Source organism: Neodiprion virginianus, chromosome 3 (assembly GCF_021901495.1).
Source record: "Neodiprion virginianus isolate iyNeoVirg1 chromosome 3, iyNeoVirg1.1, whole genome shotgun sequence".
Classification (NCBI taxonomy): domain Eukaryota; kingdom Metazoa; phylum Arthropoda; class Insecta; order Hymenoptera; family Diprionidae; genus Neodiprion; species Neodiprion virginianus.
The window spans coordinates 8,332,549-8,356,385 of NC_060879.1; the positions used below are offsets into that span (position 1 = coordinate 8,332,549).

At 37.3% G+C, this 23,837-nt stretch overlaps 2 protein-coding genes across 4 annotated transcripts; one reads left to right on the plus strand and one right to left on the minus strand.

Annotated features, from left to right (window-relative positions):
- Window positions 1-568: 568 nt before the first annotated feature.
- LOC124301449 (facilitated trehalose transporter Tret1-2 homolog) lies at window positions 569-13,349 on the plus strand. Of its 2 annotated transcripts, none has more exons than XM_046756520.1 (3): window positions 569-1,198; window positions 9,813-10,114; window positions 10,853-13,349. In XM_046756520.1, exons 1-3 carry the CDS (start codon window positions 1,188-1,190, stop codon window positions 12,187-12,189), a joined length of 1,650 nt encoding a protein of 549 aa, XP_046612476.1. In that variant the 5' UTR covers window positions 569-1,187; the 3' UTR covers window positions 12,190-13,349. The 2 variants fall into 2 exon arrangements, with proteins under 2 accessions (XP_046612476.1, XP_046612475.1); XM_046756519.1 differs by lacking the exon at window positions 569-1,198 and adding an exon at window positions 2,101-2,141.
- Window positions 13,036-23,794, minus strand: LOC124301451 (protein ROP). 2 transcript variants are annotated; one of them, XM_046756522.1, is made up of 11 exons: window positions 23,692-23,794; window positions 20,541-20,837; window positions 19,640-19,743; window positions 18,703-18,851; window positions 18,391-18,606; window positions 17,967-18,068; window positions 17,674-17,881; window positions 16,976-17,224; window positions 16,088-16,275; window positions 15,852-16,006; window positions 13,036-15,601 (listed from the first exon to the last, which is right to left on the minus strand). In XM_046756522.1, exons 1-11 carry the CDS (start codon window positions 23,717-23,719, stop codon window positions 15,540-15,542), a joined length of 1,758 nt encoding a protein of 585 aa, XP_046612478.1. In that variant the 5' UTR covers window positions 23,720-23,794; the 3' UTR covers window positions 13,036-15,539. The 2 variants fall into 2 exon arrangements, with proteins under 2 accessions (XP_046612478.1, XP_046612477.1); XM_046756521.1 differs by lacking the exon at window positions 19,640-19,743 and adding an exon at window positions 20,000-20,103.
- Window positions 23,795-23,837: the final 43 nt, after the last annotated feature.

Consider the following 23,837-nt stretch of genomic DNA (forward strand, 5'->3'; position numbering starts at 1 on the left):
TGTATATAAGCCGCAATGTCACGCGATGGACAAAAAGTTATCATATCGAAGTCAGTAACGTTATCGTAACGATTCAAGCCGAGGAAAAAGCGTAATTTAGCCATTTTGGAATTGTAAACCGTAACGAAAACAAAACACACCAACATATCGAAATCCTAGTTCCTCAAAATCTAGTGATATTTTTTTCCCCAGCGTTTGGTTACAACAACGTTACTAACGTCAATCTCGTAGAAGTTTCCTTTCTTACGTTTCCTCGTTTCCCCTCATCTCTGGCATCTATCGCCTGTACCAATTTCCCCACGAACATACGAAGTACTCGCAATTAAATCGAGATCGATCGATACAATCGCGCGGTCTCGATTCAATCAATGTTCCACAATCTTCCGCCTGCACACAGACCGAAGTATACCAGCCGACCCGTGTGTATGCGCGTATTGTACACGCACACGAGCGTGTTACCAGCGATAGATAAAAGGCACGTGGTTAAGAACCCCCCCCCGCCCCTCGCCGATGACCGCCCACACGATTGTTGACCCAAGATTCGTTTATATAAAGCCGCGCGCTCGCGGCGGACGTCGCTCAAAACGCGACAACCAGTCAAGAAAACGCGCAGAGACGCGTATCGTCGACCATTTCGCGGACGTCACGCGTTTCGCCCAGTAAGCTGCGACTTTACCCTCGGAGAAATAGAAGGATTCGTTACCCTCGTCGGGATGGAAGGATGTACGGCAGAAGCAGGACTGTGTAACCTCGGCTGGGAAAAGAAAGAAGAATAAGAAAAAAGAGACAGATTAGGTTCGGTCGTAGAGTTTTTCAAACTTTGCTTCGACGATATTCTAGATTCTTTTTTTTTTTATCTTAATACCTCGTTTAAAATAAATTCAGCAGTTTTATTTACAGTGCAATTGATACAAAGTGTGTGGTTCAAAATGGTCAACGCGACTGTTGATAAAATTGTTATTTTAAACAAGAAAATGTCGTCGAAATAAAAAAAAAAAAACAGACCTATACGTGATTAACGTTGCGGCACACATATGTTTATTGTGTAATAAGTAAGCGAGAGTGATAAAAACGAGCGATATACTGGTAAAATTCCAATTGCCGAAGAGCGGTTTAAGCTTGGAAGAAAGAGAGAGGCTGTGATATTTTTGGAAACAAAGGAAAGAAAAAAAAACGAGCAACGCAAGATGAATAACGCGTAAGTATGAGTAAAATAATAATATATTCACACGCATAATTACACGTCTAATTTCCAATTAGTTTCCGTCTTATACGGATAGAATATCGAAACATTGTACAGGAATTTGGGGAGGTTGGTTGGTCAGTTGTCGATATCTTTTTTTGTAATTCCAATACGAGATATCTGTTCTCCTGAAAATAAAAAAACGTCTCTCGAATATAAACACAGTGAAATCAAACGAATCTAAAAACATATCGATGCCATGCTTTCGGTTTTCTTTATAATTTCAACATATTCGATTTACGTATTATTGAAGAGATCTTTGTGGCTGACGAACATCATAATTTGGAATATACTCAATGTACGATTACCTCGGGATAAAATTAATAGATCGCGTGGGCAATTCGACCCTGGCGAAAATTTTCTCTACGCCAGACTACGAAAGTGTTCCAAATGACGTAGGAGACGACTAGATATAATCGTTTTTTACGTCATTTGGAACACTTTCGTAGTTTGGCGTGGAAAATTTTCGCCAGGGGAACTCTCGTTAAATCGCAAAGTTGGTTCTGTGCAACGCTTTGGCATAGTTTTTATCTTCGCGGAAATAATCAGCGATAGCAGAATGTCAGAAGGTATTTCCTATTAATAACTACAGACAAAAGTTGAAAAAAAAAAATGTACGCCAGGGGTCTGCCACGAGGTCTCGTGGTTATTGTGAAATCCCCGGGATCTCGATGAAAAAACTCGATCGATCGCCGAGGAAGATAGGCTTCAAATCTCTCTTTGTGTGTTTAAACGATTCTCTTGGTTGTGGCGGGAAAACCGAAGAAACGGCTTGCAGCGTCCGATGCGGAGACTATTTTTACATCAGCGCATTTCTAGCAGCTGATCGCGTAAACCGCATGATTCATCCATGGGATGAGATCTCGGAAGAAATGTCTTGCTTTCGAATATCTGGAAGATACAGTTCGTCTAATTTCATGTTGACGATACGTTTCGAGATCGACAATCGAACAACTACGAAGGAAAATATGCTCTGAAGTTCGAATTTGTCGGGTGTAATTACACGTTTCGATAAGATAATTCTCGTACTATTGTAAAATATTTCAAATTTATACAAAAATAGAGTCTAACATGCTACAGATTATGCAAATGCGAAATTACATCGAGAAAATTATTGGTTTATCGAAATTTTGAACACGTAACAAATGAATTAAACACCAACTACTGGCGAAGTGGGATAAAAGCGAGGCATCAAAAATGTACCGTCACAAACTGAGGTTTAGTCGACTCGTTTGTTCTTAAATAACTTGGGACTGTGTAAAAATTCAGGCTTATCCTACCGTATAATTTTATAATTCCTAAGTTTGCAGAATTTGGCCAAATAGCATCAGGATTATCTCGCTTTAGCCTGTAAATGTGAGGTAATGCGGAGGGAACCTGATAAAGTTATAAATTAATAAAATAATTTATGGAATATAAAAAAACATTACGTAATAAAAGGACCAAAAAATGAAGTTGAAAATTGATGAACATCTTAGAATTAGAAAAGTTAGTATAACGTCAATCCAGAAATTGAACTTTCTGTCAACAAAGCTTCAGGAACATTAGCAATTGTATTGGTAATTAATTGTAAAAAAATATGATTCATCGAAAAATTAAGAATTCGAAAGCTCGAAGTGTGCAAGAATCGTATTGATGGAAGGATGATAGGAATGATTAGAGGAAGATTAAGGTCTGCGGGATGTAGAAATTCGTCGATTAAGAAAAATTCAAATTCAGAAGGGCTATATGTAGAATCGTTTACAACGGAAGAGTAATCGAACATTCTGGCAATTCTTCCTAGGCATTTAGCCTTTTCTACCTTTAGAATGTCTACATTTCACGAAGTTTTTTCATTAAAAAAATCCTAAAATTCGCGTTCTTAAATTACCAGCTCCGATCAAATGATCGTATCAAACATTAAATTTTCCTGAAATCATGCTCTCGAAAGTACGAGTTTTTCACATTATATAGCCCGTCGAATGCAACGTGTCAAAGACCGTTTTTAAACAGTAGATATCTTGGAAGCAGCACCGTTCGTCTGAATTTTAATCTTTACTGCTGGCTAAAAATCTTCATGAGGTCAAAGTTAACGTAAGAATACATGATTAAAAAGCCCATTATTTCATAACTTTAAAATAGTCCGATATTCGGTGAAACGTATAAATTACAGCCAAGACAAATTTTGCAAATTCTCCTCCTTCGACGTTATTCTCAATTTTGAAAGTAATAATTTTCGTCAAGCTGAAATTCGGACTAATCAAAATATCATCAGCATGTTAAAAATCATGGTAAAAATCAATAACACGGGGCCTCCTATTTTTATATCCCGCAGTTTGTTTCGATAATTCAACAAACCCCGGACACAATTAACATTGGAATTTCGTTCACATAGCAGCAAACGCCTGTGTGCATATAAATATTCTTCCGCGATCTCGGATTGCCACGCATCGCGCTCGTGTCTGTTCAACCTCGAGGCTTTGATAATGAGCAAAGCCACTCTTTGTCTATCTCCGTCTGCCTGTTTCATTTATTTATTTGTTTTCTCTCCGTTTCGTTCCAGCGGTAAAAAATCTTCTCTCATTGTCAGCTGTTTTTCTTTGCGGCTAATATATTCGATACTGCGCTGCATGCGTGCGGACTCAAAAATACATAACAACGCCCACGGATTTTACCATTAAAAAAAGACGATAATTGTCGTAAATAATAAAAGACGGGAACACCCATGATTCGCGTGTAAGTCAGTGAGTCTGCGCGTAATATTGGCCTCGATTCGACAGAGACGGTTATGCTCGATCGGGTTCAATATTTTTTACAAATTTCTCCCTAGAAAAAAATTGATGTGTTATTCGGAACGAATTACTTCTAGTTTGCAAGCTTTCAAATCCAGAAACGATTAACCCGATCCAATTGTTACATATATAAAGTATTTTTTAATCCCTTGTTTAAATTATCGTTATAATCACGGGTTTTCAAATTTCTCATAAGAGCTGTTACACCGAATCATCGTTTATTGAGATCAGAATTGCAAAAAGCTGGTATAGTTATTGTTAAATCGAGAAAAACATTATTTTCCTCGTAGGTATTACTGGCTGCGTGAAAGTAAAGAAAAAAAGAAATTATAAGTCTCGCTGAGTTTCAACAGTCTATTTTATGCATTGCTGAAGTTTCTGGAACTCGTTGAAATCGCTGTGTATTGCAGGAGCCGTTAATCATTAACTTAAAGACAGAACGAATCGTATTGCGGATTAAAAAAAAAGAATTATCAGCTCGTATTTGGTTTATGTGAATCATTTATTTTTTTTGATTGAATACGAACAAGCATCAATAATTCCGTCGGACAATTCGTTAAGTACTTTGAAAATTTGTCAAATCACGAGCAAAAACGAATTTCTTTCTCGCTTTTTTAAAAAAATTTCAATCTCGTTAACAGCAGTTTTGATTATTTCGGTCACCAAACGATGCTGTAATAATTTCGCTGAACCAAAGTGTACCATTACTGTTTATTCTTTCTCGAAGGAATTATAAAAAAGCAAACTCTGGAAATAGGTTGTTTAAAACCTGCGCGTTGTTATGATTTATAGAGCATCGTACGACTCAAGACGGAAATACTCTTTGCAGTAACCTGCAGAATAATATTTACAGAGTTCAATACCGATAAGGTTGGCTTTTTGAATGAAATTATTGCGTTTACGTGAATAAAGGTAAAATTACTCAATCTATCAGCGTAAATTTCAACAAATTCAACAAACTTTTCACTACCATTAACGAATTTGAAGACGTTTTGGAAAAAGTCTTGCGTTACACAGTTTCATGATTTCGGTCGCAATGACTGAAAATTTAGTTTGACAAACTACGCTAACGGTAGAAATAATTCGTTAACAGAATTTATAACCGACACGAAAGAAACCAACCGTTCACGATATGCGTGAATCATATTCGACCATATTGAAGTTACTTTGAACGGACTATACACGTATGCACACGCACGTTTTCCGTGATTAATTATCTGTTTACACGCTGCTGCAATCATCCTCTGTACGACGCTTGTTTTTATTGAGTAAATTTACCGTGAAATGTACAAAACGGATCCATTGCGATAAGCCCATCGTTGCGAGTCTGCGAGAGCTCGAATAAGCTTCGGTAAGCCTGCAAGCCTTCCGCATTCATCTACTTCATGTAAAATGTCATTACGTCGGTAGGATAGAGTATAAAAAATTATCGGTGTAATTTTTGAACATTGGAAGGGAAAACAATACGATCAATTAGCCAGCGTTAACGATTAATTTTCAAGACAGGTCAACTTTAAATTTATTCTCTTTTCATTTTCTCGAAAGTGACAATTTTTAGGAAAAAAGATCGCAAGAAGATGCGACTTATTAGAATCCTTAATGATTACGGAAAATAATGTTAGAAAGTATACGCTAATTACAAACGGTAACAAAAATTTGGAGATTAAAAGGTGTTAAATGATTCTCTCAATTAGCTGGTTATTACGCACTGGCGAAATATTTGTCTTCATTTTTCTTAGCCAAATTTTCTCTTCTATTGATTCAGTAAATTATAATTACGAGTGACTCGATAAGAAGAAATGCAAAGTATTAGCACACCACGTGTACCTCAGGGGATGCCTTGATCGATTTCGACGTTGACGTATATGTCTCCAGATATCAAAGTCCATACATTGCAAACGTAAAAAAAGGCTTAAAATATCCATTCCGTATGCAATTCTGAACAAAAACACTCCAATTCATTTTCCTCAGGCGCAGAAATAAAGAAGTAAGGGGCCGTACTTAAATTACGTAACGGAATTTGAAGAACTTTTCAACCCCTACCCCCCCTGTGTATCAGATCATAACAAAATGTCAACCCCCCCCAAATTGTACGTAATTTTTCGGAATCAAATAACGAAATAGCATAAAATTTTATTAAAATCATTTGTATTTTTCATTATTCTTTTATTTATTAATTATTAATTAATTATTAAGTGTTTTAATTGCTGTAAGTTGAGTGATCTAATGCCAAGAGCTACCGCAGCGCGCTAGTTTCAAAATGTTAAAGGTTTGGCTATAACAGAATCTGGCGCGGGAATTCAGTTTGAATTTTTTTATTAATTATCAAAAAATTTTACATTCAATTCAAAAAATTACGTACAAGCATCAAAAGACCCCCTCCCCCGTATCGTAACAAAGTGTAACAATCGAGTCTGACCCCCCCCCTCCCTTACGTTTGTTACGTAATTTAAGTATGGCCCCTAACACAGATTCTACGAAACCGCAATATTAAATCCGTAACATTCATGCCATTTCTTAATTTCTACGTCAAATGAAAATGCGCTCGAGTATTTTTCTTCAGAATTGTGTATAGAATGGTGCTGTTAAGCTGTTACCTTTTTCGTGTTTGCGACGCGTACATTTCGATATTTGGAGATATAATACGTGAACGTTGAAATCGACCAAGGCAACCCCTTAAAATACTACGAAGCAAAAATTACTTTGATTCCTTATCAATATTCGTACACTATTTATTAAAATTATTTGTAATATTCGTGTGAATTGGAATCGAAATTTTCCTTCTCAAGTTCAAAGGAAATCTATAACACAATTTGCATGACGAATTATTTATGCTCACAATGGAGCTATACAGTATATACCTGTATACTGGTGAAAACCAATAATTTATTATCACTCTGACGCCAACTGCATTGGCATCGATTATGACTATTATGGCTTTTGTTTGATCGTGTTATTAATGAAGTGTAAAGGCTTTTTTTTTACGGGCACACACGCGCATCTGAGTAATTTATGGGAAGATATGGCGCTTTGTTTCTTGTAAATTCAATTTCCGCGTCCATTCGGTAGATCGCTCGCCGGTTCTGTAGACACAGGAATGAGCAAACGACAAACAACTTTAATATAGTGTTTACAAGATACGGGATACGACTTGTCACGCCGGTTTCCACTCCGCGAGATATCGTATCTGTGTATTACATATCCATACAAGCATGCCTGCCATACCATAATACGTCACATCACGTGTCGGCAGATTCTCGTAGTGCAGATGAAAGAACTCGTCGTCCGCATTCGCAGCGTGGCAGCAGATATTTTTCAAATTATACATATTAATTACTCCGATACGGTGATACATGGATATACCGAGAGGAAACGCTGAAACTTGGAAGATTGAGTGTCCGACCGCGCATGCGCGAGTATTGTCGGATTCACCTGCAGGTTGGCCACCTTAAGCGTCAGCTCTTTAGCGCGGCGATGCGATTTTTTTTTATGATGAGCAACTCGCAAACAGTTGATGTAGTGAATCGCGAAGTTTTAGCGACCCGTTATCGTTAATTTATTGACGACTGATGACTGATATGAATCGTTGTAACAACATAATGCCGAATTTTCACTCGACGCCGAGAGTTTGGGTAAGTTGGCATCCGTGGCTTTGAGACGAAAATGTTGCCGCGGTACAATCTTGCCCACCGATAGAATTCAATTATTTTTCGCATGCGCAGTTTGTCACTCGACACGCTGAATTTCACCGTTTTCTCTCCGTCGAATTCAACGTGGTTTGTGTACATTATTTAAAATATGGCATGATTTTTGCCCTCCTGCCGTTGAGCGGAGTGTCAGAAACTATCAACTAAGGCGTTCCAGTCGCAGAACATCCTCAATCATTCCTATGCTATTAAAAGTTAGCTCCACGTGTTCTTTGTCGGCTCCGTGATGAGATGATTTTGGTTTATATCTACGACGACACTTTGGAGAAAGTACAGAAGCTTGTGTTTAAACAAACAACCGCGCTCGGTGATTTTTGTTTACACATAGGTATACCAGGTGTGTAAAAATGTAGATATAAATGTAGATAAAAGAGTAAAATTCGAAAGAAGAACAATAACATGATGTTTAAAACATAAAAAGTGGATAGTCGGCGAAATATCCCTGAAATTTTTCTTTTCGTTTTCAATTTTTTTAACCTTCTAGACTCTTGGAGCTGCTCAAAGACGCGGTCTTTTGGAGTTGTCCAAAGAAATTTGTGCGGCATGGGAGCGATTTCTATAAATGTTGTGACTATCGTCATCCATAGTATAGTACATAGTGTGGATTGTAATATAGTACAAACTGTAACGAGTGGCTTCTACTTTTAAAAATAGAGCAAAGTGGACACGCTATATATGTACGTGACAGTATGATGCGGAGGGGTATAATATTAACCGAAGATTGTAGGGCTGTGCGCCAATTGAGAGCATTCGTATTGCGTTTGAAGTTTCACATTCAGAATAACTTTCAACCTTTGAATGGGATCATCAGCTTGTTTGGAGACGTGTGATTTTTACACAACCCCTTTGTCGTCTCGTCTCTTTTTTTTCTGTTTTTTTTTTTTATCATGTCGTACCGAATGAATTGTCGTTGTTTTTTTCGAATCAATTTCACCCCATTTTACGGCCAGTCACTTTTCACAAAAGTACCTACCGGTAGACGCTTTTATATGGATTTTGAAGATTGAATTAGGAACTATAACTCGTGGATGTATTCAATGTATATTTGTGATCTTTCGTTCAAACAAAACGGTGCATCTGAAGATGCTTATATTAAATGGGTCAGATTTGTCGGTCTGATTCAAATAATTCCTATTATGTTCCTTAGTTATTCCGTCGGTCAAGTTTCTTTTCATAGTATCATTTCGGGTTATTTTCTCTTACAGAATTTAACATTTCCTGTCTACGCTCGATTATTGGTGTAATTTCTATAACGACTCGATCTTTTATACAAACAATTTTTGCAACCCTACAATACGTGATAGAGCAATACCAACTTTATTAGAGCTTTATTAGATTGAGATAGAACATGTGTATAATATCTACTAATATCCGAGAAAAAAATTCGCACAGGGTGTTAGACTACCTCATCGCCAGTGCAATTTATAAAAATTTTTTGAAAAAAGTGCAAGTAAATTTTGTGATTTTTACAAGATTTAGCTGAAAATATGATAAAAATTCTCACAAAAATAACTCTACACGCGAATGACGAATAAGAATAGGTGAAATTTTCACTTGGCTCGAATTTTCAGTTGGCACTTATCCACGTGTTGTTTGACTGAAAAACGCTAGATGATGCCAAATCTCAGGTCACTAGTGCCCTTGGCTTGCCAGTTAGGTATCGTCAAAAAACACGAATGAATGTTTTCTTTGTTTGGAATGTTAACCTTGAAACTTACGAGTCTGGTTATTTATGAATTTATTATGAAATTTTGCAAACAAGTCGTGAAACGATAAAAATATCGTTAAACGTAAAAATTTGTATAATATTAACATGTTTTATACTATAGTTTTGTAGTGTAAGGTTTTGAAATATTATTCAGACAACATTCAAATTGGTTATCAGTGTGCTGAAATACATAAAAAGAAAACAGAATTACTCGGTTTATTTTCACATTCTTTTACAAAAATATTTAATCGGTATTATTTTAATTTTTTTTTGACTTACGCACGTCTGAAAAAATCTTTGCAGGGTTATCGGGACAAAATCTGAATAAAATATTGTCAAATTTCAAAACAGGACCTAATTTTTGTGATGCATTTCTGTTTCAGGAAAGACCAGAGCAACCTCGATCCCGAAAAAACTTCGCTCGTGAATTTGGAATTAAATGCACAGATACAGCCGGCGGTGGCTGCGAATTCGGAAAAGGCGACTCCAAGTTCGTACGTTGTAACCACACCAAATGCAAAGCAGGGAAGAGGAAGTGCCTTTAAACAAGTTGTCGCGGCCCTCGTTGCCCAGTTGGGAACGATCAACACTGGAATGGTATTCGGATTTTCGGCCATTGCTATTCCGCAGATGAAATCAGCGGACAGCTTTATCGAGGTTAACGATACCGTAGAATCATGGATAGGTAATTCATTTGCTTTTTATATGTAACTAGAAATATTTTATTTTCTATTTAGATGTCCATTTTGTTACTGCAGCTCATCTTGTTCACAAATAAATTCTCTAGAAACCTCCTCGAATGTGAGTTTTTCTCTCAGAAAATCAGTTTGCAAACAAAATAAGCTCTGGTCTATCGCAATTGGGTAAAAGATACCATTTTTTCGTTTATTGATGGAAAGAAAGATTTTCTTGACGAACTTCAATTCCTTAAATAATTCAATTCCACTTTCAAGATATTGAGTTCATAATTGTTTGATCATGTCAATTTTTTTTTTTGTACCAAACGATAAGCATGATGAAAGCTTAATTAACGTTTGCCCATTTCATATCGTATATTTTGTGATCTAAAAACATATTTAAATTACAAGTCTCATCATATGAAGTCAAAGGAAACAATTTGAATTCAAGTAACTTCAAATGACTTGAAGTCAGTTGAATCTATGTATATGACTCCAACTAACCTTACGAAGTCAAAAGTCTCAGATTGAGTTCAAGTGATTTTGAAATGACTTTAGGAGATCTCACATGAATTCATCTGACTTCACTAATTCACGTGACTTGTGCAATTGAATACAAGCCACCTTTTCGCGAAGTGTAGACCTGACTTCAATTCGGATCTAGCTAGAAGACAACAGAAACGAACCTTACTCGCAATTGAAAACTTGACGCAAAAGTGCTAACAGACCTCTAATTTCATTTTCAGCAAGTATCAACGCGATCGGCACTCCAATCGGTTGCTTTCTGTCCGGTTACTTGTCAGACCTTCTGGGTAGAAAGATGACGCTGATCATAACGCAGATACCAACGCTTCTGGGATGGGTCCTAATAACCTTCGCAACGAACATCGATATGATATATGCGGGCAGGTTCTTCGTGGGTCTGGGCTCGGGGATGGTCGGCGCGCCGGCGAGAGTCTACGCCGCGGAAGTAACGCAGCCTCACCTCCGAGGAATGTTAGTGGCGATCGCGAGCGTCGGAGTGAGCACCGGTGTTCTGGTCGAGTACATTATTGGCGGTTTTCTTCATTGGCAAATATGCGCTGCCATAAGCTCCGTGGTCCCGCTAACCTCCCTGATCCTGATCTTTCTCTTCCCCGAGACCCCGTCGTACCTGATGTCGCGTCAGAAGCCGGAGCAGGCGAGACGTGCGTTAGGCAGACTCCGGGGGAAGAGCTGCAACCTGGAGCGGGAAATGGACGTGCTGATAAACTTCAGCAAGCAGAATAAGGTCCAACACCTTTCCGGTCCGAGTGAAATCTTAAGAGCCATCCTGCAGCCCAAGGTCATAAAGCCCTTCATCGTTCTCGCCCTCTATTTCCTGATCTACCAATGGTCGGGAACCAACGCCATCACCTTCTACGCGGTTGAAATATTCCAAGCCTCAGGCGCGAAGATGGACAAAAACTACCTCACCATGATCCTCGGGGCGGTCAGACTCGTCTCGACCGTCGCTGCCTGTATTTTATGCCGAAGATGCGGCCGTCGTCCTCTGACCTTCGTGTCGTCGATTGGATGCGCACTGTCCATGCTTGGCCTCGGGATCTACAAGTTCGCCACTATGGCGGAAGCGGCGGAGGCGGCAAAGGCGGCTAAGGCTGCCGGGACGACTGACGTGATTTTGAACAGCGCTCACTCCTGGATTCCGGTGTTCTGCATATTTAGCTACACCATTTTCTGCACTCTCGGATTTTTGGTCATACCATGGGTGATGATCGGTGAGGTTTACCCGGTTCAAGTCCGCGGAATCGTCGGTGGCCTGACCACTATGTCCGCTCACATCTTCGTATTCACGGTGGTCAAGTCCTTCCCGTTCCTGCGGGTCGCCCTTACGGAACCTGGTATCTACCTGATGTTCGGTATGATTCCGCTCCTCGGCACGGTTTATCTTTACATCTTCTTGCCGGAGACCAAGGGAAGAAGCCTTCAAGAGATCGAGGACTATTACTCCGGCAGAACGAAGACTCTGGGGCCGGCCCCCAGGTCTGTCGCACCCTCCGCACCGCAGGTCCTTGAGCCGCAGAAAGGCCAGCTCCTGCCTTGAGTCTTGGTGTTTTACGTATTTATGTGTATGATTAATCGACGAGGGTTCAACGGCGGTCAGATTGCTTCGACGTTTTGTTGTTGGAAATATTCGACAATCCGTGACACCCAAATAGGAAAAAGACAGTGATTTAGTTTTATTTATAGTTAAATTTTATCCAAGCTCAAACCATCGCTAGGTTTCAAGTACGGATAAACCACATGCACATTGTGCACTGGCGCTATATTAGACCCTTCCAAAAGGGATGAGTTCAAGAAAGATTCGCCTAGATAGGGCAGCTAGGAAAGTCTCGACTGTTTGTATCTTGATGATAATGATCATGGTGCTACGGATGTAGATTTAAGGATTTAATCGAATTGACATTGAATAACTGTTGTTATTGATCGCATTTAGAAACGTTACGTACCCAAGCATATGTGACAGTTATACAATTATGCACACTGTTGGAGAAATATGGTAAATTGACCTTGACTCATTTCACGTCGAACGGTTATGAATAAAATGTGTTTGCAATTGACACAATTGGCGAAACTTATTACAGCTGCTAACGTCTTTGCTCACGCGAATATTGAACCCCTAGTGACATCTAGTGACTACTCATGATAAATGACTACCAAAAATAACTCGAATTTCTATATTGAACAATGAACACAGAACAGAACCTCGACATTTTGTTGAAAGGCGAATGTTTACATCCTTTTAAAAGAACTTTTTACGCATCATTTATATATTTAATTTCCAACGGTAGTGTATAAGACGTATAAGTATATTGCTTAAATTTAGAACCTCAGGGATTTATTTGAGAAAATTTGTATGTGTGTAAATAATTATATTTTAAAGTACGGAGAAATCGGGTGAGTAACGATTCGGAGTCCGATCTTACATATAAATATTATTATACGTACGTACATGTAATATTATATTATTGTACAAATTGACCTGATGACGTACACGTAGAATGTTAACGCTGAGTTTTAGGTTTCCATCGCGAGTCGACAGGTCTCAGAAAATATACTATTGTAACAACATTTGCAAATAGTTCTACTATGAATAGTTATAGTTACGTCATGTACATCTAATTATTTACTTTACTGCCATCACAAGAAAAATTCTCTGTACCTGATCCGACGTGATATAAAATTCATGTTAACAAATCGTAACCTGTTTGTTGTTTATTTAAAATTAGACACTCAGAGAAGATCCATTAAAATAGTCAGTAGATCATCGTATTATCGGTGCCACAGATCAGTACTCTAATAGGCGCCTTAATACGAGCAACTGGGCATGCAAACTGATGCCCCAAGTGCCAAAGCCGCAAGTCCACGGACATTCAAATATGCGTTTTGCGCAGTCGCAGTCCTATCCACGAGAAATTCATTCTGATTCATTCCGTTTGATGTTAGATGTACCGTTGAGGAATCCAGCAATAGATTTGCATCCGTAATCGTTATGATTTACCAACTGATCCTCTTTTTACTCATTCTAACACCGTCGATAACATTTCAAGTTCCATCATTTGTGTTCCATTAGAACGTTTCACTTTCTTTATTGAACGTATAGAATCGACTCCATAGTATTGGTACATTATGTTTAGTCAACTTTGCCATCAAAGGAAAAATAACGCAATACGGGAAAACGAAAAGTCAATTGTATTTAAAAAACGGCTATCTTAGATTATAATTTTATTACGAAGGGATTAAATACCGATCACGAATGAATAATGCCGTAGTTCATATGATGATGACATGTATAGGCCTTTATAAGCAGAACACTTCATTTAGCATACAGCTAGATACATAGGTATATATTATATTATATATTTTATATAATTTATAAATATTGTGAATTTAATAATGATAACAATGATAATAATATTTTAATATATATATATATATTAAAAATTATCTTAAGTAACGGATAATATTACACTGACCGATCGTGAACGCCGTTTATGTATGTATATCGTGTGTGTGGGGGTGTGTGTGTGTACGTGTGTGTGTAATACACATTATATACTTGAACATTCTTTGAATCTATACAATTTATTTTAAAATATAGGTATAATATAATTAATAATTTAGCACATCCCATAACTCGTAGTATAATTTGATCGTAAGTTTCAAGATATTATTGAATTATGATCATTATTCACAAACCAGCGGCGAGTGATTTATACAGCTTTGGTTGCAACTCGTGTTTGTTGTATATGGAGATCAAACTAAACATGCATCAGGAAACACAGATTTCTATTCTTCTAGAACCTACGTGTAGCACCGGTACTATTGTTCACTTAATCTAAATACACAATTGAAATCATCGCGGACTGTAGTTTGCTAGGTAGAAAGTATTAATTGGTTATCTTCATTGATGGCGAAGACAGTTCTGCTGTATGTTATACTCAAGCTACATAACGCAAAACCACGACTGGACAACTTCGGCAAGTACAGAGTCAATCTACGTTTTTTTGACGTAACATTGTTAATAAATATTAGAGAGAATCCGATTCGCGTTAGAACCTCTAAAAGGTTCAACAAATTGTCTCTTACAAATATACTCGATAATATTAAACTGAAAATCGTTAAATATACGTATACAAAATAATTAATTTTCAAATCATCAAATAAATTAAAGATAATAGTGATATGAAATTCACGATTGACGATAATATTATTTAAATAATTCGCAAGTCAATAACGGAAAAATAGAAAACATTAAAAGAAAAATGTACACAGTTATATCATCATTTTATCACTAATATTTTTCTTACACTCAGGTATACTCGCATTCGACATAATTTCAAAGTAGCGAATGATTTTATGAATAAACATAGTATATTGCTTGGAAATGTATGTACTACATCATATACACGTACTTCATATATGAACGCTACATCGCTATCAGCATTATCAACGCATAAATCTTGAACGAATTGTCCACCATATAGGCACTTAATTTTGGGGTATAAATTATTTCTCTCTGATATTCTCTCTTCCGCTTTCTATTTTTTCCTTTTTTCTTATTCATTTATTGGCTAAATGTCTAAAACTAATCTCTGTTATCTTCTATCAGGTTCAGGTATAATTATCATACTTCGTCGTATACCACTGCTACAGTGTATACGTGCATATACATATATATTTATATATATATATATATATATATATATATATATATAAGATAGGACCCGCTAATACATATATATGAATTGACATCAAGAATTCATTATAATTCTAATCTATGGTTGATAATACTGACAAAAACCAAGGCTACAAGCACTAACTGCAGGTTCATCAAAGAATCTTTGCGTAACGTTGATTGCAGGAATGTAATGTTATTTAAACGATCAGTCATTACACATGCAGCTTACTCAAATCCGTCAGGAACGATTTTGGTGTGATAATGTGCGAAGAACCTGTAACACAAATCGGATACGTTTAGGGAAATTACATCTTGAGTTAGCACAACTTCAGGAGCTCGAAGTAAAAACCTGTTAAAATCGAAAATTACAGACACTGAACTGCAAGTATCTATATGTCGTTTAACTTAAATATCATCCACGGATAGTATGTTTTCAACTTTTTACTCCTTCTACCAGTTTTCTATATTGGTTCTCTTTCAAAAATGCAATTTTCTAAATAATAAATTAATTCGTATTTTCTTACCGATAATAACTTCCCAGTTTTTCAATGCATTCGTTACTTCGTATGCGCAACGGATTTCCGAGAAGCAAACACCACCGACGATAAATATTATCAATCTAGGTACGTTCTTGATTGTTTGTTGACCTTTATCCTTGTGCCAGTGACCATAGCGGGCGCTGAAAATGTTGAAATTAAACTTAGGCAACCTGCAAGTGTGGAAAAATGCCCTGAAAAACGGATAAATTTTCTATGTTTACCTAGTCGGTGCATGATATCCGGAGCTTGCTGCCCGTCCAGCTAAAAACGGGAAATGCTTGCTATCTAGTTTATCTTCGATGCAGTCTTCCATTACATCCTTGATAATTGGAGTCCAGCGGCTCATCTGGTAAGTTTGTTCGGTTATTCTTTCTTTACGAGTTATGGTGTACATCTTTTTGCGGTTACCCTGTAGAATGCAATTGTTACATTAGGTGTAAGCAAGTTATTTCGTCTGTAATGGAGTTGATTGAAAAAATGACTACAAAATCACAGTAATCGCAAGAAAATTTCACTGTGGACAGCACTAAGGTCTGCGAGCATTATGCGGCACAGCATGGCATGGCACTGAGTGGAAGCTAACTGAAATATTATGCAACTGTACCCTGGGGAAAAAGTTCATGTGATAAATCGCATACCAAACCTACTTTAATTTCTAACTTCCCGTTTCCTTTTTTTTTTCAAAGAAAAAAAGAGGTTATTGTTATCACCCCGGAAGTGAAAAGTTGAGTTTTCGCTAGATATCGATGTTTCAAGACTTATGAGTGGGAAATTCGTCGGTGAAGGTTAATTTTTGACAGGAGTAAAACCGTTAGGGTTCATTTGGCAACGTTTCGACTGGGCCCAGCCAGCCATCATCAGGAACACTTAATAGAGATTTCTAAGCGCTTAGATAGGGCTTCATGATAGGCATACCACGGAAGAAGTTCCAAACTAAATAAAACATTGTGGAGTAAAATTGAACGAATCTACCAAATTTTTGGCCGTTTGAAATCGATAACATAACCCTTATCTTATTTTGAGTCTTAGTTTATTCAGTATTTTAGTCTCTTTTTCATTGCTCTAATCACTTTGACTGATTTTTATTTTAAATAACTATTTTCACTTACTTCTACCACAACGTTGATACCAAGATTCGCCATATTGACGATGGTCTGCTTGTCGTCCGGGGATATTTGCGCGTGGTGAACAAGACGGTTCAAATTTTCCTCTGTAATGCCGTTCTTGCTGATAACGTAAAGCGCTATTATACGTAGTTTGTCTGTGTTGTCGACAGTTTGATCGAGTAAAATTGGCGTAATATTACGCATGTGATCCTTTATGCGCTCTCCTTCTGCATCCGTTCCCATCGCCAAGTCCTGTAAAATATGAAGATAAATTTTTCAACCTCGTCAAGTATATTTATTACTACAATTTCCCATCTGTTATTGTTACATCCTAAAATCGCGTGAGATCTTTTGGTATTATGATGAAGTAATTCGATTGATGTCAATGTGAAAAATTTTGGACAGTCACTAGATTTCTCGAGATTCAGATCCCAAGTATTCAAGGTAAAGTAATATTTCTTAGCATCTTGACCTTCCAGCTAACTTGTTTTCAATCTGAAATAAAATACAAATTCTACGCGAATTATGTGACAATGATTGGCAATGTAGCTGACGTGAGAGAATGGGATGCATTGTTACATAATTCATTTCCTTTAGATCGAAAACAAGTTAGCCAGAAGGTTAAGCGATTAATGATATTGCTGTACAAATGCAAAGTGTCAATAGTATTTTGAATGTAATGATACAAATAATACGCATACCTGTTCAACTTTGCAAAGCTTATCGACGTTTCCCTGGTAACGTTTCATACAATCTTCGGCAAGATGTAAATGTGTCGCGTATTTGCTGAGCTCTTTTTGGTACTGTGGCATCTTTTTAATCATCAGCGAAAGATCTCTCATGCTTTGCTTGTCCCCCTGTGGCATCCTCTTAGATTCCGTAAACTTCTTCAGGTTCTTTGTTACATTTCTGTGTACAATAAAATTATGAATTCATCGATATTAGGAAGCAAGGCATATAAACATATGTACTACAAAAAACTACGGGCACTCACTGGGATACGACAGCTATGTGCTGATGCCGGAGATCGACCCATAACTCGTCGTTTTCATCAAGTAATACTTCTTTTTCAGCTTGTCCAGCGGATGCTTCGTACCTAATTGAGTAATAAACATGATTAGCAAGTCGTCAATGCAAATCGAATGAAAATATATGGGGTTTTTTTTATGTTAGTGGGGCCATTGTTTCTGACTATATCTCATCTTTCTTACGAAATGAAAAGTAGATTTTTTAAGAAGTCTAGTTTTCAACAAATTTCTCAACTTAGGATTGGAAATTTAAAAACATTTGGCAGATGTTTTTCTGGGCTAACGTGAAAATACGGAAAAATTCTTTTAAGAATGGATAAAAAAAAAAAAAAAAAAAAGGTGCGACATGGATACTCTACGATAATTGCTAAACCAAATTGTAAGACGTACTTGTACACATCATTCTCTATCTCTAGTAAATCATAGGCCATAGCCTGTAGAGTGAGTTCGTGTAGAAGTGGTGAGACAGAGTCGAATCCTCTATCGAGAATAAGAAGCTGAGACCGCGCCTTTTCTGGTCCCTCCCCCATTGTCGGCTCGTCAGCCTTGTAGGCATCGAGTTTCTGCTGCACCATTTGTGCCAGTTCGACGTTGCGATCAAAGTCGCTGTAAGTAAAGAAGTTAAAATTGTACCACAACTTCGGCGAGGCTGCTTTAAGATACTTCTGAAACGATATTGTGTACTAGCTTATTATTACACACCTTCTATATCTGACAGATGGATATTCCCCAAGAGTAGCGCACAGCGTTGCGATTTGTTCAGCGATTCTTTCCATGTTAGCATTTCGCAAGTTTATAAATGAAGGATTGTAACTACAGGAAAACGTTTCGGGGGAATCCAGCGAGAATACCTGGAAGCCGTTAATTGTTAAATTAGATGATATAGATAGAGTCACACCTAATGAAGCAAAGCAATGTAATTTACTTATGATCTGACTAGCAAGAATGATCAATTCAACAGATACATACGGGGTGCATTTTAACCACACATCAATCATTCAGAGTGTCCAGTTGTTGCGCAATTAAAAAATTCCTCAATGATCGCAAGTAGGCTAGATAAAAATTGTCCCTTTCCTAGTCACGAACTTTACTGTGTATCGAAAGTACGGAAGTAAGTAGAGTTCGTTACGGACTGTTTAAATTTCTTGCAAGATTTGAAAATTGTATAAAAAGTTTTACGAGACTTGTTGAGATTTCTTTGCGAAATTAAAAACCCTGAGATGTCTTAGACTTTCCGAATTGATGAGCACTCTGATTGTAAATGGGTAGAGTATCAGAATACCGTTGACCAGTGGTTAATCACATGCGCATGCAATGAAGAACAAGAATAAGAAGAATGAAAAGAAAAAGAAGTAGAAGAATAGCAACGGTTAGAAGGAAGGTTGATTTGTTGACCATTGACCTGCTTGAAGGAAATAATTGCAAAGCAAACTGTTCTTTTAGATGAAAATAAAGACAAGACGATGCATCATGAGTTTGAAAAGAGCGATAATCAATCGTAAGCTTGCAATGACAAATGATGTCTAATCTAATCTGGTGGACGCTACACTTAAATTATAATGCGTTCATCAGAAGGATAATTTACAGTTTTCGTTCTAATTTATTGAAAAAAAAAAATTCTTCTGCAAATATTCTTCACCTGCGATTCGTACGGCAGGAACGCGATGTTGATCTCTTTCAGGGTTTTTATCTTTTTAGCAGCTAGAGACTTGCAGAGTTCATTGAACAGCTCCTCCGGGCAAACTGGACAAGTGCAGGCACAAATTGACAGCAAGCGAAAAAGTTAATTCAATGGCAAGATCTGGTTCGTGTGTCGTTTGATAAGGATAGAACATGGTCGAAATGTGAAGGGTTTTGGGAAGTTGGGAACAGCAACAAGTCATAATCTCGGTTGTGTTTAATAATTCGATGATATTAAATTTGTGATTAGTGTGCCCCAATACCACGAAATACGAGTAGGAAAGAAGAATTATCATTTACTATACAAATAATAAGTTACCTGCTCCTCATACGGTATGAATGCAATGTTGATCTCTTTAAGTGTCTTTATAAATTTAGCAACCATCGACTGAGACAATTCTTTGAACAACTCATCGTCGCACGCTGAAAATAAACAAGCTCAAATTCTAACTGTAACTAAAACTAAAATTAATAACAGAATTAAAAAATGAGACATTTCTTAACAATTTCATGTTTTTTTAATGAAGGATTTCAAAGATTTGAACTAGATGGAAAGAAATACTGAGAACCTCAATTTGAAACAGGTACTCTAAGCCTTTAAAAATGAAACTTAACCGAGCTTGCAAGAATTTAAAGTTAATTCCCAGGTTGCCGAATACTCGAGAGGTCAAACAGACGCCGCACGTGTAAAATGTAAGCATAAATGAAACTGTTAAAAATTAAACAAACAAGAAAATAAAATCGATGTTTTTTGGGTGAGTTTAAATTAAACGAGGAGGAGTGTCTTGTGTATGACGATCAGTTTATCACGTCCAACTAAATCTGTGCCTGGCGATGATGTCGCAAGGAAATTATCATACCTTCGGTAAAGTAAACATGGGCGCTCTTGTACATTGTCCTTGTCGGATTGTTGAAATCCTCCATAAGTTTTTGAACGGATGGATTGCACGGGGTGATCAGATAGATGGCCTCCATAGTCGGCAGGGGCTCTCTCTTCTTGTTGATGTCCTCGACCAATGTTATACCCTGCGCGCTGATGTCGTGCATTTTGCAGCACGCCGAAACCATCCTCATCGCCAGCTGATCGACGACCAGTATTCTCCATTCTACACCACCTGCTGTTTTCTTTTTCTGTTTGATGACTTCATTCATAATCTCTGAAAGATATTCATCAGTTTTATGTAACATCGTATATTTTTCTATCACAGTTACTCTCGCATAAGTTCTCGCTTTGACAGAGTATTCAATTAAGTACAAACGGTTAAATTTATACAGAACAAGAATTTTGTCCTCATTGCAAGTTTTCTAATAAAAGTTAAGTACGTTAAGTTCCAATTGATCAAACTTGATGGAAAACTTGAGTTTTCAGTTTAGTGTTGTAATGGTAAGTTTTTGGGAATGAATAATATCTAATTAGCTATTTGAAAGTACATAATAGTAGATGATATATTCATAATTTCATTTGTTATTGGAACACTTTTCGTTCAGCCCGATAGATCGAAACTTCGAGTAAATTAAAAATGATCCACATCTTTCATTATTCATAAGTGAAATCGATCATAGCTTTACAGGAAAAAAAATAAAAAAATACTTTTGGATTAATATACTTAGTTTCATAAAAAATTGTTGTGATCTCATCAATTATAAACTGTGACTAAAGCTGTCATAAATTATGAACCCATATGAAATTCCTTGGTATTTTGAATAGTGTTAGAATACAAATGCTGAAATACATAATTGTGTGTGAGTGTAGGTTGTACGATATTTATACAGTCATCAGAAAATCAACAACGACTGATATGAATAGGAATATAAGCTCAGTTAGTGATAGAAAGAAAGTGAAGTAGTTGGTACTATAAGATAATTTGATTTGAAAAATTTTATAAAATAGAATCATGTCGGTACACGAATTATTGGAACAATTGGTATCAATAGAAAATTGTATAGGTATGAGATTGGGTCATTACCCTGAAATATAAATAATCGAGTGAATCTATTTCAGTGAAATAGTAAGATAATAATTTCAGGATAGCCAACTAATTTAGGTTTATAGAATTCTCTGTTTTTCCAGGTTGATTTTATATCCAAAATCTTGATTTTCCACATAGATTTAGACTTTTAAAATTCAAATGTGGAACAAAAAAAATGTAATCAATTTTTAAAAATTACATTCTATATATTTTCAAATCTTCGTACTTTACTTATATTTAATTTTTTTCCTCAAAACTGAATTACATGTATACACAGATATGCCGAGTATTTTGTTAAAATATTTGCAACATAAAAATTTGAGTACCAAATTTCAGTTTTTCCAGAATTTCGGCACAACTCCCTAATTTTTCCAGCTAAAATGAAAGTCCTTTTTTTTCTAGTCATTTCCAGGAATTTTTTCTATCGTTTTTCTATTTTCAATAACGAATGGTATTTTGATATAAAAGTATTCGTAAAGTAACGTAATCTCTAATTTCGGAAAGTAAAATTGTAAAGGCAAAATAAAAGTCCCCGACTACACCAGGTTTTCCAGGTAGAGTGGCAACCCTGAATTTTCTTAATAAATTAGACTCATTCTTTTTTTTTCTAATTAATTTTTGGCAATTATTGCTAATTTAACAATTTAATTTAAATTTAATCGAGCCGCTCATTGCGGCAAAACAATAATTTAACGTAGTTCCTTTATCTGATCGTTTCTGTAGTAAAATATTGAAAAAAAAATAGATCGCAAGAGATCAGCGGGATCGAATTCAATTCCCAATATCAGACTTCCGTTTTCAAACAGGTGTGCAAAAGCTAAGCTTAGGCGCTAACGAGATTATCGGAACACGAGGAGCCCGCGTTCGTCGGGTGACCTCCCGGTGCTCTTGTAATCTTCGACGGTCTCGTATTGATCCACCCCTGGAACCAATGACGTCACGCCAGCCGAATGACCCCTTAAACTCGCGCCGACGCATCGGACCGAAATCAAACGTTGACATATGCACCGCGTTTTTCCGTCTATTTTTGCAGATTTTTTTTCTTTTTGTTTTCTGCCTTCTCCGTTAGTTTTTCCCACGTTTTTCCCACCGAATAAGGAACGAATGTTTCTTTATATGTAAAAGCATTCGACCCACTTCAGTCATATTCGAATTCATTTTGAAAACAAAATATGAAACGTAACGTCTAATTTTAACCGGGAAATGAAAACAAATGAAGACCGATTACGACTAGTACGCATTCTGGGGGGATCAATATGCACTTTGTGCACTAATTACAGATTCCCTGGTTGTCAACCAATAGACAAACAGGAAATCTAGGTGAATTACACTTAATGGTGTTCGATTTTTCTGTAAGCCTAATTTGTCAATATATTCTAGTGTCAGACGTTAAATACTACGTTTTCTTTTCCTGTTATTTCACGCCACGCATAAGGTATCATCACAGGTAAATTGACAGGTGTTATTTACATCAACGAGGTATGCGAGAATGAGCTATTCGAATCGTATTAGCCGAGGGCGATTATAGTTAACGGATCGTTTCAACGATTTGAGAACGTGTGAAAAACTCGAAGCGTGCCTGTTAGACCGCTTTTATCACGAAGCGAAGGCATTGCGTTGAGTATTTTGTACCATTGCCTGGCTGTCTCAGTCGAGATGAGTCATTGCGGTTTTCTGGGAGAGCGAATCAGAAAGCGATGAGGTAAAGAAACAGCGAAGAAGCGAGAGAGAGAGCAAAAAGAGGGAGATGGAACTGCCTGCGAAACCCGGCGAGTCCCGGCATGGACAGGGAAAAAGGAGACGCGTCGTGTTTTCCGAAATTTGACGTATCGCGATACCTACGGCCGGGTAAAACTACGGGGAAATCGTCGAGCGATGTACGCCCACGTATCTACGGGATGCTTGTCATTCTCACGAGCCCGGAACTGGGCGGAAAATAGCACGAATTAAGCGACCCGGGTTCGCCCTTGACTTCTCGTTGCTTTCCCGCTAATTTCTACACCCCGTTAATCAGTAATACGAAATTTATTTCTCTACTCACTTTGACCGACTTGTGCCTTGAGCGCCATTTTGACAGTTGTGAGCTTCTCTAGGTTCCCACTAAGCGGCGCTCGAAACGGAGGCGGAGGTCAAGCTTTGACTGCCTTTGCGATTCGCGGCGTGCAATTTGTGCGTGGGCGATAATCG

What these genes read in the sequence shown, in the direction of transcription:
- LOC124301451 (XM_046756522.1), bottom strand. Translation starts at nt 23,719, where the DNA reads ATGGCGCTCAAGGCACAAGTCGGTCAAA. An exon ending in CCATGTTTACTTTACCGAAG is followed by an intron (nt 19,744 to 20,540) that starts GTATGATAATTT and finishes GCACTTGTCCAG; the next exon opens with TTTGCCCGGAGGAGCTGTTC. An exon ending in ATAGAGAATGATGTGTACAA is followed by an intron (nt 18,069 to 18,390) that starts GTACGTCTTACA and finishes TTACTCAATTAG; the next exon opens with GTACGAAGCATCCGCTGGAC.
- LOC124301449 (XM_046756519.1), top strand. Translation starts at nt 2,116, where the DNA reads ATGTCTTGCTTTCGAATATCTGGAAG. An exon ending in TGCTTTCGAATATCTGGAAG is followed by an intron (nt 2,142 to 9,812) that starts ATACAGTTCGTC and finishes TTTCTGTTTCAG; the next exon opens with GAAAGACCAGAGCAACCTCG. An exon ending in TACCGTAGAATCATGGATAG is followed by an intron (nt 10,115 to 10,852) that starts GTAATTCATTTG and finishes TTTCATTTTCAG; the next exon opens with CAAGTATCAACGCGATCGGC.